Source organism: Salvelinus sp. IW2-2015, unplaced genomic scaffold, assembly GCF_002910315.2.
Source record: "Salvelinus sp. IW2-2015 unplaced genomic scaffold, ASM291031v2 Un_scaffold16356, whole genome shotgun sequence".
Lineage (NCBI taxonomy): Eukaryota > Metazoa > Chordata > Actinopteri > Salmoniformes > Salmonidae > Salvelinus > Salvelinus sp. IW2-2015.
The window spans coordinates 296,001-316,662 of NW_019957548.1; the positions used below are offsets into that span (position 1 = coordinate 296,001).

General features: G+C 42.5%; 1 protein-coding gene across 1 annotated transcript in view; it reads left to right on the forward strand.

Moving 5' to 3' along the window:
* The window catches only part of LOC112080517 (protein tyrosine phosphatase receptor type T), a 265,993-nt gene that overhangs the window by 222,331 nt on the left and 23,000 nt on the right, over positions 1 to 20,662 (forward strand). The window contains exons 16-22 of the mRNA XM_070442613.1: positions 1,059 to 1,146; positions 11,991 to 12,067; positions 13,018 to 13,054; positions 14,359 to 14,456; positions 14,930 to 15,046; positions 16,746 to 16,900; positions 18,724 to 18,859. Of these exons, the coding sequence (XP_070298714.1) occupies positions 1,059 to 1,146; positions 11,991 to 12,067; positions 13,018 to 13,054; positions 14,359 to 14,456; positions 14,930 to 15,046; positions 16,746 to 16,900; positions 18,724 to 18,859 (708 nt within the window). The remainder of the gene's footprint in view (positions 1 to 1,058; positions 1,147 to 11,990; positions 12,068 to 13,017; positions 13,055 to 14,358; positions 14,457 to 14,929; positions 15,047 to 16,745; positions 16,901 to 18,723; positions 18,860 to 20,662) is intronic.

Sequence of the window (20,662 nt, forward strand, 5' to 3'; positions counted from 1 at the left end):
CTTGGTTACCTTCAATGCTGCAGATATTTTTTGGCACCCTTCCCGAGATCTGTGCCTCAACATAATCCTGTCTCGGAGCTCTACGGCCAATTCCTTAGACCTCATGGCTTTGTTTTTGCTCTGCCATGCACTGTCAACTGTGTGACCTTATATAGACAGTTTTGTGTCTTTCCAAATCATGTCCAATCAATTTAATTTACCACAGGTGGACTCCAATCAAGTTGTAGAAACATCTCAATGATGATCAATGGAAACAGGATGCACCTGACCTCAATTTAGAGTCTCATAGCAAAGGGTCTAAATACTTCTGTAAATAAGGTATCTGTTTTTTTATAATACATTTGCAAAAAATTCTAAAACCTATTTTCGCTTTGTCATTATGTGGGTATTGTGTGTAGATTGATGAGGGAAAAAAATATTTAAGCAATTTAGAATAATACTGTAAAGTAACAAAATGTGGAAAAAGTCAAGGGGTCTGAGTAATTTCTGAATGCACTGTGTTCCATTCCAGCCATTACAATGAGCCTGTCTTCCTACAGCTTCTCCCACCAGTCTCTTATGATATACTGATATGCCTAGTCATGAGGTATTCAATATACAGTATATGGTTAGCAGGCGAGTCCTAACAGGGTCCATTAGTGAAAAGTGAACAATACATGATGAGCAAGACTCTTTTCATCGACAAGTTCTTTGAGTCAACAAATCAAAACATTTCAAACAGAGAGAGTTTGTGGCTGGAGGAATGGCGCCTTTCAAGTAGCATTGACTTTCTGTTTTTTAACACGTAAAACTTTCATCTTGTTGTGCTACAATTCACTGTATCATAACAAAGTTATGTCAGTGATCATTGTTTTAGATTTTACAACCCTTTTGCTTACTGGTTCCTCCAATGTTAGCGGTTTTATACTATAGAATGGTTTTACTGTATGTTCTCAAATAAGTTGTTATTTTGACAGCAAGGTTGTTATTTTCACTGTGTGCGTGCGCGCGTGTGTGTGCAGGTGTGTGTACACACTCTGGCCTGCAGCAGTGTTTGATAGTGTGTGATGTGATTTCAGGGTCTGACGGAAGGACAGGCGGCCCCATGGGAGACTGCCAAGAAGGATGAGAACCGCAACAAGAACCGATATGGCAACATCATCGCTTGTGAGTACTGAAGTGGTACAGATACTGAGCTAGACAAGTGCGTTTGGTGTATTTGCGCAAGTCTTTTCAGAGCTCAGGAGTCTCCTGTACTCATAGTAGACTTGAGCTAGACATGTTCTACTCCTTTGAAATGGTTAAATCTTCTCTCATAAGAGAAGACATTTGCAACCGTTTAAGGTTGTTGTAATTATGCCGCAGACTTTGAAAACAGTGGAGTCTACGAGGCTGTCGACACTGTCATATTGTTAGAGAACCCAAGGCCCCAATTAATGTGATACAAGAAAAGCACATTGTCCCTAGGACATAATACTTTTTTATTAAGGGTTTAGATGTCACTGGCGAGACACTTCCTACAAATCAAGGCTTTTAAATAAAACATTGCTCTAAAATGAAAAAGCCTGTCACATGCTGATAGCCAACAGGAATTATGATACATTTGCTGTTAGTCAAAACATTTTAATTACATGGGCTTGTAATGGAAACTGTCTATCTTACTGCATGCTCTTCATTAAAGTTTTGAAAAACCACAGAGTACAGTGGGTATCTTCATTTAACATAAGTCTGCCAAGAGCGATCGACAGTTAATTGTTAGACCCAAAAAATGCTTTTTAGAAAGTTTCACTCTGCGAACTTGAACAGTCACTGTGTAACAGATTGTTATCTGATCTGGAAAAGGGAAGCACTTTCAATTACATCTCTTCTTTTGCCCCCCCCCCCCCCCCCCCACACACACACTGTGTAAACATAAAGCATCCCATATGGTCATTTATAATTCAGTAGACATTGCTACCAAAATAAACTGAGTTATTGGCAAACATTTACATATCAGAGAGACTGGAGGAATCGGTGGCGATCCTGTAAAGCAGAGCTGCCCACCGGAACCACTCAAAACACAAATCTTTTAGATTCCTTTCTGTTCTTTAAATTGTCTTTATCCTCTTTTCAGGAATAGTCCCTTGCTGCAGTGTCATTTGTTTGGGGAGTTATTAAAGCTGAGTACATACAGTAAAACGCTCTTGGCAGACTTATCAGCTTTGCACACCCTTGGCATTCCCTCAACCAGCTTCACCTGGAATGCTTTTCCAACACTCTTGGAGTTCCCACTTGTACTGAGCACTTGTTGGCTTCTTTTCATTCACTCTGTGGTTTATATTTAATTGCAATGGAGTACTGGTTGCTATCGCTAGTAGGTGTTTTCAGAGAGGACCACATCTCCACATCATGTTGCAGTTGGGTCAATGTATGGGACACCCTTTGAAATGAAGTTGAAGGAAAAATCACTGTCAGGCAGACCGTTGTCATCACATACAGTAGGCCTGTAACTTTTTTGGTATATTGCATATGATTATTGATTTCTCAAGTAAATAGAACTTTGGTTTACAAGAAACTAGAGGGAGCAAATATGTTTAGCTGTCAAGAAAATAGTATTTTCACATTGAAGGGTAAAGAATCAACATCATTTGATATTCCTGGTCATTACAATGATATCCTCTCTTTCCAGAGAAAGTAATCGAGAAGGCTTTGGCTGATGCAATCTGATTCAGACATGAACCAATACTGCACCATTGCCATTGACTGAGGCAACAACACAACCCCCACTGAGTTATGACGGTTGTGCGCTTTATTACACAAACTGTCACTCACTAGAGTCAGCTTGTGTTTGGAATCATTCGTAACACCTTCAGAAGGTGTTGTGTGAAGGAGTGCTCCCGGAATGATAAGTATCCCAGTTCATTTCCATAAAAAAAAGAGGTAACTGCCACTCTGGAGGCTCACCGGTAGTCGATTCAGTTCAAGTTGGGCTGCATATGTGTGCACGTCTGTCAAAGCGCAAGCTCTTTGGAAGTCGCTCATATCTTAACTGCCATTTAATTCCCGGCACGTAACGTTGAAGTATCTTCAGAGGTTCTCTTGAAGTCGTTGCCGTAGAAATCCCTTGATGTATTGACCAAAGACTGACGATTAGCATTCGCTCGACTCTCTACTTCCCCAATGTTTACTGGGTGCTTTTTTGCACCTGGCATTGATGTGAAGAAAATAAACTCTAAGGAAGCATTGATTACATTTCCACAAGACAAACAGGCTCCAATTCAGTGAGGTTATTAAATGCTGGGTGTTAACAACTATATGATGTAATTGGGTATAATTACGAATTATTATTATTATTATTAATAGGATGTAATTCATGCTTAAGCGCTACAATATATATGATTGACAAATGTATTAAAACATTCTTATTTAAAGGAACCCACTATGATGTACCGTACTGTGTATGGCTGCAATCTTAAAAGCTCCGACCCAACTTTGCTATTTTGTGATTATTTTGGTGTTTATCTTTACTTTGATTGCGCGAAATCTATCCTTTATATTTCTTATGATCATCAAAAACTTTTGAACATCAGATCGTTAGTTACTAACCTCCATTTCTGCTTCAACTTCGAATCGGCTCTTTATGTACATCTGATCTAGTAGTGTAAAGTACTTAAGTAAAAATACTTGGATGACCACCTAGTAAAGACATCAACACTATGAAATAACACATTTGGAATCATGTAAATTAGTATGCAAAATAGTTACAGCTTTGCACACTCTTGGCATTCTCTCAACCAGCTTCCCCTGGAATGCTTTTCCAACAGTCTTAAAGGAGTTCCCACATATGCTGAGCACTTGTTGGCTGCTTTTCCTTCACTCTGTGGTCTGACTCATCACAAACCATCGCAATTGGGCTGAGATCGGGTGATTGTGGAGGCCAGGTCATCTGATGCAGCACTCCATCCCTCTCCTTGGTACAATAGCCCTTACACAGCATGTAGTTGTGTTGGGTCATTGTCCTGTTGAAAAACAAATGATAGTCCCACTAAGCGCAAACCAGATGGGATTGGGTATTTCCTGCAGAATGCTGTGGTAGCCATGCTGGTTAAGTGTGACTTGAATTCTAAATAAATCACCGACAGTGTCACCAGCAAAGCATCCCCACACCATCACAACTCCTCAATGCTTCACGGTGGGAACCACACATGAGGAGATCATCTGTGATGGACTGTCATTTCTCTTTGCTTATTTGAGCTGTTCTTGCCATAATATGGACTTGGTCTTTTACCAAATAGGTCTATCTTCTGTATACCACCCCTACCTTGTCACAACACAACTGATTGGCTCAAACGCCAGAAGGAAAGAAATTCCACAAATTAACTTTTTAACAAGGCACACCTGTTAATTGAAATGCATTCCAGGTGACTACCTCATGAAGCTGGTTGAGAGAATCCCAAGAGTGTGCAAAGCTGTCATCAAGGCAAATGGTGGCTACTTTGAAGAATCTCAAATGTAAATATATTTTGATTTGTAAAAAATAAAAAAATAAAAAACAAAAAAAAGGTTACTACATGATTCCATATGTTTATTTCATAGTTTTGATGTCTTCACTATTATTCTAAAATGTAGAAAATAGTAAAAATAAAGAATAACCCTTGAATGAGTACTTGTGTGCAAACTTTTGACTGGTACTGTATGTCGTTGACTGTTGCCAACTATAGCCCCATAGACTCTAAAACATGAAATCCTTTAAAGACTGGTATAACTTAGTTATGTTATACCCATGCTCAAAATACATATACCCAGTGAAAGATGGGCTAATAGAAAGACAAGACTATTGCAAATGGCATTAATGCTATTTATTGGATCATGACTGAACAAGCTAGCATAGCGCAAACCGAAGCCAGCAACCAACTGACCGGAGCTAACAAACCGCTAACCGGAGCCAGCTAATAGCTATCCGGAGGTTATCTAACATTTACAGTACAACAATTACAACGTTCTTAAACATCACAGTTACAACATAAAATTATTGTCAGGAGTGTCTTTTTCAAAAATAAAAATGTTCAGGAGTTAACAATTCATTTTTTTTCTAGATCAAAGGAATGCACCGCCATTTCATTTTACACTCAACATGCGTTTTCTGTCTAGTATGAAGTTATATAATTACTATGTTGTTCAAAACCATTACATTCACTTCAACAGGCAAGTTACACAACTATATTGTGGTATTCAGTGTATTTTCACACTTTTACTGACCTGTAATACAGGATAAATGATGAAACAGGAGAACATGGCTTCTCTTTGAAAGGTTCTCTCAATTATGAGAACACACAGGTGCAGGATCGCATATAGTCCCAGTGCAAAGAAAACAGGTCTTACTGCCCCCTACTGGCCAACAGTAGTATAAACGCATCGAAATAGCTTTTCAGTAAAGGCATTCTTTCCCAATACAAAGAAACAATAGATAAAAACAAACAAATACACTACATCACCCCACTCCCTCTCTTGCTCTTGGTTCTCATCGTTGTAAGTCAACCTTGATTTAGCACCTGTGTGTTTCTTTATGAAAATATTTAGTGAACTCCATGACAGTAGCTAAAGCAAGGAGCTATAGCAGCACACAAGTAGACTACAAATGCATCCTGGGGTCGGCATGCCCTGAGCTCGTGAAGTGAGTGATACTGGAGTGAAATTGGAGCGGGCGACAAGGCAGACGCTCCAGCATTTGGGAATTCCGCTCCGAAGCTCCAGTCAAATTGGGCACACTCTGCTCCAGCTCCGCTGACATACTCTGGGTCCTGACTGGTTGTATCACCGTCTGGTATTGCAACTGCACCACCCGCGACCGGAAGACCCTACAGAGGGTGGTTTAGACGGCCCAGCCCATCACTGGGGGCGAGCTCCCAGCCATCCAGGATGTACAGTACATGCCAGGCGGTGTACGAGAAAGGTCTGAAAATTTGCGAAAGACTCCAGCCACCCAAGACATGTATGTTTCTCCATGCTCCCTAACGGCAGGCAGTACCGGTGCCTCAAGGTACAAACAAACAGACTCCTAAACAGCTTCTAATTCCCTGGCCATAAGACTGTTAAATGGCTAACATCTACTGCTTTCTCTCTCTCCCACAGACAATCCACACTGACTCTATGCCCATCCACAGGTCTCTACCCACTCAAACGCAACCTACACTGCTGCAAAAAGTATTATTTATTAGATGTATTACTCCATTACGCTGCTGTCAATTGATTGATTGCCATTACCATTAGTATTTATCCTGCTTCTGGTCACTTACTCATGTTTACATGTACAGTATATATTACCATTAGTATGTATATTACCGTAAGTTTTTATATATTCCTGCTGCCAGTCACTTTTCAGCCCTGTTTCCATGTATATCCTACTACCAGTCACTTTATGTGTAAACCCACCTCAACCACATCAGTACCCCTGCACATTGAATAAGGTACTGGCACTGACCCGGGAAAAAAAAACATTTTTATTTTATTACATTTTCTATTGTCTTTTACATTTTCTATTTTCTCTATTATTATCACTGCATTGTTGGAAAAAAGCTATCAATGTAAGAATTTCACTGCACTGTTTTACACCTGTTTTTTCAATGGTAGGCCATCATTGTAAATAAGAATTTGTTCTTAACTGACTTGCCTAGCTAAATAAGGGTTAAATGAAAATAAAAAAACACCTGTTGTTTCACATTTTATTGGTCACATACACGTGTTTAGCAGATATTATTGCTAGTGTAGCGAAATGCTTGTGTTTCTAGCTCCAGCAGTGCGGTAATATCTAAAGCTTGGTCGCAAATGGGTTATCCAAATGGACAATGACCCCAAGCATACTTCCAAAGTTGCAGCAAAATGGCTTAAGGACAACAAAGTCAAGGTATTGGAGTAGCCATCACAAAGCCCTGACCTCAATCCTGTTGAAAATTTGTGGGCAGAACTGAAAAGGCGTGTGCGAGCAAGGAGGCCTACAAACCTGACTCAGTTACACCAGCTATGGCTGGAAAAATGGGCCAAAATTCACCCAACTTATTATGGGAAGCTTGTGGTAGGCTAACCAAAATGTTTGACCCAAGTTAAACAATTAAAAGCAATGCTACCAAATACTAATTGAGTGCATGTAAACTTCTGACCCACTGGGAATGTGATGAAAGAAAGAAAAGCTGAAATAAATAATTCTCTCTACTATTATTCTGACATTTCACATTCTTAAAATTAAGTGGTGATCCTAACTGACCTAAAACAGGGAATTTTTACTAGGATTAAATGTCAGGAATTGTGAGGAACTGAGTTTAAATGTATTTGGCTAAGGTATATGTAAACTTCCAACTTCAACTGTTCATATGAGATGAATAATGCAAAATATGTAAACATTATTGAATTGACCAGTGTTCCATTATTAAAGTGGCCAGTGATTTCAAGTATGTGAATATGGCAGCAGCCTCTAATGTGCTAGTGATGGCTATTTAACAGTCTGATGGCCTTGAGAGAGAAGCTGTTTTTCACTCTCTCGGTCCCAGCTTTGATGCTCCTGTACTGACCTCGCCTTCTGGATAATAGCGGGGTAAACAGGCAGTGGCTCGGGTGTTTGTTGTCCTTGATGATCTTTTTGGCCTTCCTGTAATATCGAGTGCTGTAGGTGTTCTGGAGGGCAGGTAGTTTACCCCCGGGTATGCGTTGGGCAGACCGCACCACCCTCTGGAGAGCTCTGTGGTTGCGGGTGGTGCAGTTGCCATACCAGGTTGTGATACAGCCCGACAGGATGCTCTCAATTGTGCATCTGTAGAAGTTTGTGAGGGTTTTAGGTGACAGGCCAAACTTCTTCAGCCTCCTGATGTTGAAGAGGCGCTGTTGCGCCTTTTTCACCACACTGTCTGTGTGGGTGGACCATTTCAGTTTGTCAGTGACGTGTACGCCGAGGAACTTGAAGCTTTCCACCTTCTCCACTTCGGTCCCGTTGATGTGGATAGGGGGGTGCTCCCTCTGCTGTTTCCTGAAGTCCACAATTAGCTTTTTTGTTTTGTTGACATTGAGTGAGAGGTTATTTTCTGGCACCACACACCCAGGGCCCTCACCCTCCTCCCTGTAGGCTCTCGTCATTGTTGGTAATCAGGCCTACTACTGTTGTGTCGTATGCAAACTTGATGATTGAGTTGGAAGCGTGCGTGGCCACGCGGTCATGGATGAACAGGGAGTACAGGAAGGGGTTGAGCATGCACCCTTGTGTGGCCCCAGTGTTGAGGATCAGCGAAGTGGAGGTGTTGTTTCCTACCTTCACCACCTGGGGGCGGCCCGTCAGGAAGTTAGGTTGTCCGGAAGCAAGACGTCGGTGTCTGCGACTTGGCTGGTTTTCCTTTTGTAGTCCATGATTGTCTGTAGACACTGCCACATAGGTCTCGTGTCTGAGCCGTTGAATTGCGACTCCACTTTGTCTCTACGTTTTGCCTATTTGATTGCATTACGGAGGGAATAACTGCACTGTTTGTATTCGGCCATATTCCCAGCCACCTTGCCGTGGTTAAATGCGGTGGTTCGCGCTTAGAATCCTGTGCACGTGGCGAATAAAACTTGAAAATTGACCCTTAGACTATCTAGCTTTCAAAAGAGTCTAATATAACTTCCACACAGTATATTTTAACAGTACATTTATATATTTCCTATTTGGCAAAGACCCCCACCTCCTTCTCTTGCTAATACACTTCCTTGGCTGTAATCCACTCCCGATCTGAATGATACTGTACTTGTCCAAACATGGACTTCTCGTTGAATGGGGTCAAAGTCAACAGTTAGTGTCGTTGATGAAACACTCCGCAACTCTCAGGTACACCTCTTGGCAGTCTAATCTCTGAACTGCAGAACAGGGTTAAACCGGATCATCCAACTACCAGCATGCGGCACAAACAACATTCTGTCAGTTTGACAGTGGAACCTCCAGGAGGTCTGACTTTAATAGGTTAAATCAACTCTGTTAAACTCTGAGCAGTTGTTTTGGACCCAGTACCGTGAAATATCTTTTGAAAGCTACAGCCCTCGTCTTTTTGTAAATCAAACTCAAATCTTTCTGCTCGCAATTATCAGAATTTATCCCCCCACTGCCTCCACATAAAGGACATAAATCATGCACTATGGTCATATTCTTAGAGTATGCAATGTTGCTAAATTCACCAAAAGTGTAAACATTTAGTTTGCATGGAAAGGGTACACCTTGATGGTCATTGTAAAGCAATGCATTTCCTTCTCCAACTTGTATGCGTCCTCCACATGCACCGTTGTGTAACGCTCGTCTTCCTCCTCGTCTGAGGAGGAGCAAGGATAGGACCAATATGCAGCGTGGTTTGAATACATACTTATTTATTATGTAAACGAAGACGGAAAAACACTTAAACAAACTACAAAACAATAAACGACGTGAACAGACCTGAACTTGAGAACATAATAAAAATGAACGCACGAACAGGAAGGAACAAACGAACGAACGAAACGAAACAGTACCGTGTGGCGAACAAACACAGACACAGCAACAATCACCCACCAACAAACAGTGAGAACAGCCTACCTTAATATMGTTCTCAYTCAGAGGAAACGTAAAACACCTGCCCCTGATTGAGAACCATATCAGGCTAATACAATGAAKCCAACATAGAAACACATAACATAGAATGCCCACCCAGCTCACGTCCTGACCAACTAAACAAGGCTAAACAAAGGAAATAAGGTCAGGAACGTGACACGTTGATCTATCACAGATGTCTACAATAGGAAAAGTACATGGGAAAAGAGGTTTGAAGTTTCCTCACCGGTTTGTCTTTTTTTAGATAATTTGAAAGCCCTGATTGCTTGAGTGATTTTAAGATGTCAGGCTTGAAAATCTGAGTAGCCATTATGGCACAATGTCTCACTACCCAAACCAGACACAACTGGTTTCAAGTGGCCAAGAGACGTCATTTAATCTCCTATTGCTATCTCGTGGACGAACTGGGAATCAGACAGAGGATATTTTTACATCAATAAATAGGTAGAGACTTCAGCTTTCTCCTCATGTCATTCCTGCAATATGAAAAATGACTTTCCACAAGCCCTGCACTTTTAAAATGGCTGTGATCCTATGGGAATTTGCACATGTTTAGAGCGACACCATTAGGTCATATGTGTTTGTAGGACTTTTGAAACCGACATGTACTTTATGAAGGTAGTATACAATATTATGTGTTGTTTAGAAAATGCTACCAGAAGGCGTCAGAGTTTAACAGGTTAAAGTCCATAATGCATTCAGCCACGGTGACAGTTTAGTGGCAATGTATAAATTCTGTGGGGACAACATGGGCTTTAATGATTAATGGAGCTGTGAAATACCATGCGTTACCGGGAGAAGGCAGGTCCCCTCGATCAGCAATTCAAATTCGATACTGTTGTGTTTTTAACGTGTCTACGTTTTCGCTGTAATCCTTTCTCCATGACATAGACTGTGAAACAGAGATTATGATAATCTGTTGGTCTCAGTAAAATACAGAATTTGATAGACAATAGTCAACGACGATAGATATCTAGTGTACAAAATCAGATATGCCTTTTACTCAAGTTCGTATGGTCCAAGCTGCTCTGCAGAATTAAAGTTCTAGAAAAGTTAACATGCCCCTGCAGGCCTGCACCAAACTTTTACAAAAAGAGTTCAGCTGAGGAATCGGTAGCATAAATCAGTAATGATTTCACAAACCTTCCGTTTGAGGACTGGGCTAGTGATGTCTTTATTGGGATTGTGCTTGAGATGTATAAGTGTTATAGCCTGGAGGCCTGCACAGGGAACCCTTGTGTGGGCAGGGTCCTCTGTGGCGCCACGAACATCCACCCATCTTTCTACCCTTCACACAACCCCCTGCCAGCCCTCACCCAGTATCCTGGCTCTATTGAGAGGAGAGGAGGGTCGCTCAGCCAACCAATGGAATTTCGTTTTTTAACTGTCATCACCCAGTAAATATAGATCAGCAGAACATAACCGCGGATTATAGGCTGATATCTCGGATAAGCGCAGATATGAAGTTATCGTCCTCAGTACATGCCTTATTGGATGGCTGCTAAGCCTATCATCCAGGAGCATCAGATCAGTCAGGAAATGTGCTGCGGCACTCGCACATTTCCATATCACAGATCAAAGTGAGAAGGGATCAGTGTGTTACACATCCTCCCATCATCATCAGGTCCTTTTTTTCCTCCTCTCATGGGCCCTGCCGCCACCACCATCGCCATCACTCCCTTAATTGCCAAGCGGAAGCCCTGTGGAATCCAGCTCAAGATTTCACATGTCAAAATTACAGTAATGGGTCATGTGTTTGTAGAGCGAAAGGTAGATGTTGTGGTTGAAGTGTTGTGGAAATTATAACCAAAAGGAAGAGAGACTGTAGATTCTTAAATGAACTACTTTATTATAAGATTTGCAAAAATGGAGCAGTTAACAATCACTCAATGGTGCAGAGTTAAGGGCCCAATGAACAGAGTTGGCTCTCAGCTTTAATAGAAAAGTACAACCTCTGTCTACGTGGCAGTTAGCAGATGTGTGTGAACAGGGGCGGGGAACATAGTGTATAAAAGGCGATTAAGATGGCACGAGGGCTCAACAGTCTAACTGCATTTGCTACAGCTCACACTATAATGTGCTCCTTTCTGCAAGTTTCCACACAGCTGAGTTCCTGCAGATAGTAAAAGCACAGGATGTGTCACATGCTACGATCTTAGCTATACGCCAAGTCTTATGACTAAGTCACACAAAGACAAGTTTGTATCAGGTAAGAAAAAAACACTAGGATATAACAAAAGACAATTCTTTAAGTAAAATTCCCCCCCCCCCCCCCCCCCCAACGAGGGCCCATAGTGCACTACTTTTGACCACTGCCCTGTGCAGGGAATAGGGTGCCCGAAGTCCTCAGACATTTGATGTTCAGGTGTATTTGTGTGAACCTTGAATGGGTAAATGTAACTTTAGGCCTGCTCTTTGTGAATTTTTGACCCCACAGATGACCACACTCGAGTCAGGCTGCAACTGCTGGATGGAGACCCCCACTCAGACTACATCAACGCCAACTACATAGACGTAAGTATGGGGCGGCGGAGATGTGAAGGGAATGGAATTTGTATCATATCTTTTGAATTTGACTTTATACAAGGTCTCATTTAGCCTTCTGACACCATATATTAGTAAGGAGATGAGACAGCATTTCACTTCATGACATCTTTACTAAAATAAAATCAAATATGGCATAGAGCATTATGGGTACTGTAGTACATCACTCTACAAACATTACTATTATGAATGGTCAGTGAAGACTGATTTTGCAAGGATGGACTCAAAATATGACACACCATCGTCACACAAACGGAGATTATACTGTATATACAGTAGAAAACATATACGCTTATTACAAGGCAATGTGCCTGTAACATTGACATATCTGCTGCAAACACAGCGTACTGCATCTGAGCATGCATTTGCTCATCTTCGGATGAAAGAATTCTGCATTGACATAACTACCATAATGCCAGTGTAGATATGATTGTCTCTATTATGCTGTGGGGACTGGGAATGCCCTGTACTCCGAGAAGCAGCATCAGGATAAGTCGCCATTATAGCTGTGTGTATAATCATGTCATCGAGCCCCATTTCCTCTAGTAAAACAATTACTGGGTCGATGTGCCAAGATCCGCTGGTAAAATGTATTGTTATACCCAGCTCTAGGAGCCTCAACTGTGTTGATTTTTTATTTATCTCATAGCGGTTGTAATAGTAATGCATTTGTAGATGTTGTTTCACGCACATTCCCACTTGATATGGTGAAATGGCAATGATATGGATATGAAATGTATATAGGATATGAAATGTATATACTGTATTCATTTGAACTAAGCAATCTGTCTCAATGGAACAATATGATAGAATTTCCATTTTGGCGGATAGGAAAATGAAGGGTCTCGGATTTGATTTGAACTGATTTGAAAGGACCTTGAGCTGGGGGGGTTTTCTTTTTTCTCCTCTCTTTCTCACAGGGGTATCATAGACCAAGACATTACATCGCCACACAAGGTAATTTAATTGGGTGGAGGGGGAGGGCTGGTAAGACGCAAGACACCTGGAAAAGTATCCCCAGACATGGGGGAGGCAATTACTCAGATGTAAAAAAAAAAATATATAATAATAATTATCTTAAAGCCAATGACAAAAATGTAACACCCTATTGTTTTTGTTCCATAACAAACTGGGGCTTATGTTTAACTGATCCTGGGCGTGGTTGTGATTTGGATAAGTCGCTCTCCTTCTGGGATAAGATAAAGGGCGCGTTCCTCTGCTCAGACATTGCTAACGCCTGGATAGGTATTTTTGAGTATCGGCTAACCACACGTTATAGAATTCTGTCAGTCAATGACACAGTTGATGACATGGCACACAACCATTGGTTGATGCATGCAACGTCTGAGCAGGGGAACGCGACCAAATACTGATGAGACAGTGATGTCTGAATATTATTTAGGAAGTATAACTACACTGGGAGGTCAATGGGGGCTCTGGGGGATACAATGTGCCATTTTCGTGGATAGGGTATCATTTTGGAAGAGGCCCGAATGACACAATTTGAACATGATGCAGGGGAGAACGACTGCCCCCTCTCATTGACGCCACAGAAGTTCAAAGCCGACCACGGTACTGCAGGCATTGTTAGCAAAAAACAGGATCCCCAATTCTGAATGGAAAATGTGCAATCTTTGTGGTCAATCTTTGTGTAAAAAATAAAAAGTATAATTCAAAGACAATCATGGTACCAATATCTGCTTCTAATACACCAGATGTATGTTCTTGAACCGATTATTTTAAAATCGCACAAGTTATAAGGATTATTTAGTTGCTAATGGCAGCCTGCAGTACCCCAGTTGGCCTTCAACTTCAATGAGATGGGGCAACACTGAGCTAACCTGCAATGTCACTTCCTGGAGTAGCTCATACTGTGTATGTTATGTCACCATGAGTCTCCATCTTTACTGACTTGATTTGGCTTCAATTCAGTGCTTCTTAATCTTGGTCCTGTGGACCCAAAGGGGTGCACATTTTTTGTTTTTGCCCTAGCACTTCACACCTGATTCCAATGGTCAACTCATCTTATTTGAATCGGGTGTGTAGTGCTAAGGCAAAAACTAAAATGTGCACCCCTTTGGGTCCCCAAGATTAAGAAACACTTGAGTTTTCACATAGGAATGAATGGTACAGGTGATCGATGGCTTTGCCTATTCATATATACAGTCATTGCTCCTATGTGTTCTTCCTGATTCCTGTTATGACATTATCTCTGTCCAATCCTTCTTGATCTCATCCTTGCTCTCCTTCTCTCCTTCCAGGCCCCATGCAGGAGACAGTGAGGGATTTCTGGAGGATGATCTGGCAGGAGAATTCCGGCAGTATTGTCATGGTTACCAACCTGGTGGAAGTGGGCAGGGTGAGTTCATCAAAGAGGATTTGAAAGGTGTTAGAGCAAGCGGCTAAGATCTTATACTGAATGGATTTCTGTGCTGTTTTTTTCCCCGCTGCAAAAGCCAGTTGTTTAATAGATCAGGGTGTGTCAATCATAGTTCGTATTCCCCTTCCCTACACCTCATACCATTACTGTTCACAACAAATATATGCGATAACAAATAGGTAAAATAAATCAACATCAAATATGTGACGACAAAATTGAATTCAATGCCATTAAATCAGGCCTCTTTATATGTATTATCAACCACAGAAATCGAATGAGTTTATATTTCTATGCTATCAACTCCTCTGATTGGTCCTTTAATGTTATGTTTAATAATATTATTTCTGTCCATTTCAGGGACCCCTTTTGGCTCAACAGCACCTCCAGAGGCAAACGTCCCATACAGCCTCTGTAAGAGACAAAGCACTGACCATATATGTTTCTCTGCCCAGGTGAAGTGTGTGAGGTACTGGCCTGACGAGACTGAAGTGTACGGAGATGTCAAGGTGACACTGATCGAGACAGAGCCACTGGCCGAGTATGTCATCCGCACCTTCACAGTACAGAAGGTAAACCGACTAAGTCAATAGCCAGGCTTGCTTGTTTTGTTTTCATTCATTCCAATTTACCGGATTAACATTGTGGTTGACAGCAAGGTGAAGCCATGTTGTCCAACTGGGAAATGAGAGTATAATTGAACACTGGTAATCAGTGAGGATTTGCATTGAAAGAAGCACAATACAGTTGGGATGCAGGATTCCGTATGCGACGCTATTGTTCTGTTAGCTCCCTTTAAAAGGGAAATATCAGAGGAACAGTCACGAAACTAGCACGCATTGATAGGCTTGAAATGCATCTTTCTGTGGCTCTGTGAAAGCTGCTTAAGCAAACAACACGAGCTAGTAGTCAACAAATTTTGCAATGCTTTAATCCATCTGTTTTGCAAGAAAGCTAAAGTTCCTTTTAACCTGCTCACACTCTTCATTTGAAAGGGAAATGGGACATTTGTCATTACGAAACTCCACCATCACACCACAACCTTAATTCCTGTGCCTTAAAAAGCAGTGCACTGTGATGGCCGGGAATTACGCTTTCGGATGCGTATGCGTTCAAATAGAGCGTATTAAATTGTTTTAATTGCAGAAAATAATGAGTTCGGAAATTATGAAAGGCATTATTAATGATGAGTCCAAGGGGATTATTTTACTGCACCACGCAGATAGATAGATGTTTAGGCCTGCACACACACACTCGCACTTTAATCCATTGAGAATATGTTAAACCAGAGCCCACTGGTTTGGCAAGCTTAGACACAGTTTACCCCCGCTTTACACTGTTACACTCCAATGCACTATTAAAGGTGGTATATGTCCATACACTCCAAACAGTGAAGGTATTTTAACTGCGGTATTAAACTGTTATGTGGGTTTTGCTGGCATATCAAAGCTGGCAGGCAGGGATTAAACAGCTCACCAACCCAAATGGCAATTAACCGCTTAGCATTAGCGCAGGGAGTGGAGGTGTGAAGCCTGTGATTATTATTACTACTGAAGCCCAGCGCTCTACTGTTCTGTAAATGGCCTTATTCCAGTTTCCGCACATTCACTCCCTTTATGTGCTGCTGCCTTCGCTGATAGCCTTATTGGAGTGGGTTTTTAGTATCATGCCACGTGCCTTTAAGAGTGAGTTACTTTCCACTCTGCCAAGTTCACGTTGCCATGGTAAACATGAGCTAGGCCCTACCTACCTACCTTTCCCAATCTCTGATTTACTGCATGTTGTGGCTTTGTTGTTTCCCATCTTAGATGTTTACCCCGTATTGATTTCAGAATGTAATTTGAACATCAAAGGAAAGGAAATCAATGGGCCTCCAGTTATCAAATCACCTTTGTTTTGTTCCCCTCAATACTTGCCTGTATGCTTAAGTCGTCATAATGTATTTTCTTAAAATAAACAAATCGATAGCTACTGTATATTCAGTTGTTGAGATGGAATTGGAGCCCGTGAGATCTTCAGTTTCCAGGAAGTCCCATATGTCTTCATTTGAGTCTCCATTTTGTTTAGTCTGCCCGCAGTTTCCAGGAATCACAGGAAACTCAGACATTTCTAACTTGGAAACCTGTTGTAGAAAGAGGAGGCCCAAGTTTCCCACTTGGAAAGTATCAGAATCAATCAATAGGAAGCTCTATGCAAATAACTTATAAACTTCCAACTTGTCATGTATACACCATTTGTCTCCATTTAAGCCTCCATTTTGTTTCTTCTCAGAAGGGCCACCACGAGATTCGAGAGATCCGTCAGTTCCACTTCACCAGCTGGCCTGACCACGGGGTACCCTGCTATGCCACCGGCCTCCTGGGCTTCGTCCGCCAGGTCAAGTTCCTCAACCCGCCCGACGCTGGCCCCATTGTGGCCCACTGCAGGTACGTACTGTCCACACTTAGGGGGATTGTGGGACATAACACAGGACTACTGGGATGACATATTTGACACTCGGGGCTTTTGTCTATGTATTTATTTATACTTTATTTAATCAGAAATAACAACAGTAGCTAGCGGCAGGTAACCTAGTGGTTAAGAGCATTGGGCCAGTAACCAAAAGGTCGCTGGTCCGAATCCCTGAGCTGCCTTCGTAAAAAATGTGTCCTTGAGCAAGGCATTATTACTCAAATTGCTCCTGTAAGTCGCTCTGCATAAGAGCATCTGCTAAATGACAAAAATGTAGCTGGGAGCCTTCAAATACATTTTTAAGTGGAAAAATGAATGAGCGAGAGCGATGGGAGACTAAGGCCTCTCTCTCTTCCTCCTTCTCTCATCTACCCCTCCCCAGCCCACTCAAACACCCACCCCTTGAAACAGAGGCATTGAGCTCAGACAGGTGAAGGGGGAGGGGTAGGGGAGGCAAGGGGGAGTGGAGAAGAGGGGAGGGGACAGAGGGAGGGAGTGCGTGAGCGTGCACAATGAGATGTGACAGGGAGAGGCTGCTAAATGGCACAATGCAATTTTACATTTGGCTCGGGTCTCTCAAAACAAAGCAGATGTGACTAAGACATTTTCAGAGTGGATTAGCTCAAGTGCCAAGCGCTGCTCTTTCTGCTCTCATGAAGCATGGGGCGCCTTGCTCCCTTTAATACCCCCGAGGACGAGATGGGGAGAGACTATGGCAAAGTTTATTACCGCCACTTTATCTCCTGCCCCTTATCTTCGCCCACTCATAAATTGGATCGATGACATTAACCTTTACGAACCACCTTGGAAAAAGGAAACGTTCACACCTGTCGCAGGAGAGTGACATTCCCTTTATCTGGCTGTCTGTTTTTCTGTCTCTGTCCCTCTGTCTGTTTGTCCCTCTTTTCTTCCTAAGAGGCATGGCATTTGCATCCCCGTAGCAACCCATAATATTTAACCTCCCTGTACCTCTCATTCAGTACATCGTCGCTTTTCCACAACACAAACCATGGTCGGTTCATGTTCTCCTAAAAAAGTCAGCCTGGCTTTTGACGTACAACTTCCCGATTGCTCCCCAACCGAATTCCCCCATTGAGGATTGACAACGAATGTCCCATGGAGCTGCCTATAGGTTGGCAGCCATTCCCCCACTGAACTGAACGATAGATGGAATGAAGGACAACAGGATGAGCTTTGGCCCGCAGAGCGAAGGCCCTACTGACAGACTGCGGAGTAATTTCTAATTTCCTGGGGCACTCCTTAGCCGTTATCCCCCTGCCAGGACCTAGTTGTTCGCTGCGCTCGCCATTAATCACTGGCGGCTGACAGGCAATCTGCCGGGCTGCCGAGCCACTGAGCGGCCCCTGGCTCCTGAGCTCCGGAGCTGGGACCTGTCAAGATGCTGCCGAGTGAATGATGGCTGAGCAGCCCCCCTCTCCTACCTCTACCTCTTCTCCACCACTATCTCCCTTGCTCCCTTCCCTTCCACCCAGCCACTCTGCTGGGTTTATTTCCTTAACACCTAACACCAGGGTCAGGGGAAATGGCTCTAACCCCTACCTGGGGGGTTTGCAGTACGCTGTTTGTCAGCGCTGCAAGGCCGTCCTACCTCCTTTGGATAAGCGAGGGAGCTCAGCGCGGTTCAATATAACCCTCGGCCTGTTTATTATAGGGCCGGAGCATGTGTCTTCATGTGTCGCTGCCGTCGCTACTGTACAGAACATACTGGAGAAATTAAACGCTCTCTCTCTCTTTGTCTCTGTTTCTGTATTCTCTCTCCCTCCCACTCTCTTTCCAGTGCCGGGGCTGGAAGGACAGGCTGTTTCATAGCTGTGGACATCATGCTGGATATGGCTGAGAACGAGGGAGTGGTGGACATCTTCAACTGCATCCGGGAACTGCGCTCACAAAGGGTTAACATGGTGCAAACCGAGGTTGGTGAAGCAGCATACTGATTAGCTTGTGTGCGGATAGTGGGTAGAGAAGAGAGCAATATTGTATTAAAGCTTGCACATTAGTCATTACAGTGCCATGCAAAGGAATACAAGTTAGCATTAGGCATTCCGATCTTATTTGGTTCCATGGTGCTCATAGTGATTACCAGCACTCACACAGTTAGCATTAGCCATAAAATTAGAGAGTGCAACTAGAGTTTTCAGACACAGCAAGTTTGTTTAGCGTAGCATTTGCCATTGCCATGGCGGAAGGATTGACAAGGCTCAGACAGTAACCTGCTGGCGTTGGCCTTTCCCAGCCGGTCACCAGACTGATCCTATGTCACAGCCTACTGCTCACAGTTGCTCTGCCTGAAATATTCAGCAGGGATATTTTAAAATCAGTCATATGGAGGAAGGGTGTAAAGCATAGAAATACAATCTCTAGCATGGACAAAGCCCTTCAAGAACAGATTATATTTCTATGGTCTAAAGCAGTGGTCACCAGCAGTCACCAAGGCATTCCTTGTTGATCACCAAACATTTCTGGGGGAAAAAACTAAAAAGCCTTCCATTCCTATTTTATTTTATTTGTTTAACGCTGTTGGTTGTAGGTGCACTTGATTTAGCAACCCTAGTGCCGGGAAGGCAAAGTATTCCCATTTTGAACCATTTTACTTGTCTGAAGGTAGAACTCCGACTACGTGGCAAGCCCAGAGAGCAAATTAAGTGCACCTATAGGACTACTGCTGGCCAATCAGATAGCTCAGATCACTGTGTCTGCACAGTTTCCTCGAGTCATAGACCACAGAAAAAAGCCTCGAACACACAGCAAAGTTGATATTGTGAGATTTCCAAAAGTTCAAAACCATGACTAGAGAGAGACTCAACAAATATAGCAAAGAGCTGCTGTTTTTATGAGTAAGTGTTTATGTTTAAGTTATTATTTAGCACTGTCGACACTTGTATAACCCATACGCTGTAAAATGTGCATTCTCCCTATTTCCACTCACGCTACAACCAGCACTGCAGCTGCAATGAATGAGTATAACAAATGGTTCTGATGAGCTAGCGCTGTTATTAGTGCCTCGTATTTTTTTTTTTATTGAAGAATATTTTACATTCTCTGGTCATAGGAGTAACAACATGAATTGGTGCATGAGGCAGAAATAATGCAGTGCGACTTGAGATTTGCCATCAGCTGGAAGACTGTCAACTTTTCTCAGCTGAGGGAGGGAAAGCGTAGGGACGGTGAGTCGGTTGAGAGGCAGCCTCACCGCTGCTCCCTCCCTCCCTTCAAACTGACCATCAGATGTAGGCCATCAGTCCAGTAAAAAAAAAGAAAGATGTATTATGCTCCCTCAGCTGTGCCTCACCAGTAATCCAACAAATTATATATTACCAGTGTGATCATATACCTAATCTTTTATTATATAATTTCAAATTGGTCTGAGAAGGAAAAACATTGGCAGGGCAATTCAAACATGTATTGGGCCGATAGCCTACTGCACAGACCTCTGCTACTGAACTGTTTTTAACTGGTTAATGTTTCATTCAAAGTGATCTTGACTCAAAAAAGGTTGGTGGCCACTGGTCTAAAGCCTAGATAGGATATTGTAAAGTGAGTCCTATGGAGGGAGAATGTAAAGCATAGAAATAGAATCTCTAGAACAGGAAAGGAACTCAGACCTTCAGACCAGATTCTACTTCTATTGTCTCTAAGTCTTTGAGACAGAGGGATCTGGGCCTCAGCTGCCAGACATCCAAGCCAGGTTATTAGGGTTAAATTTCCCAGTGGATCAT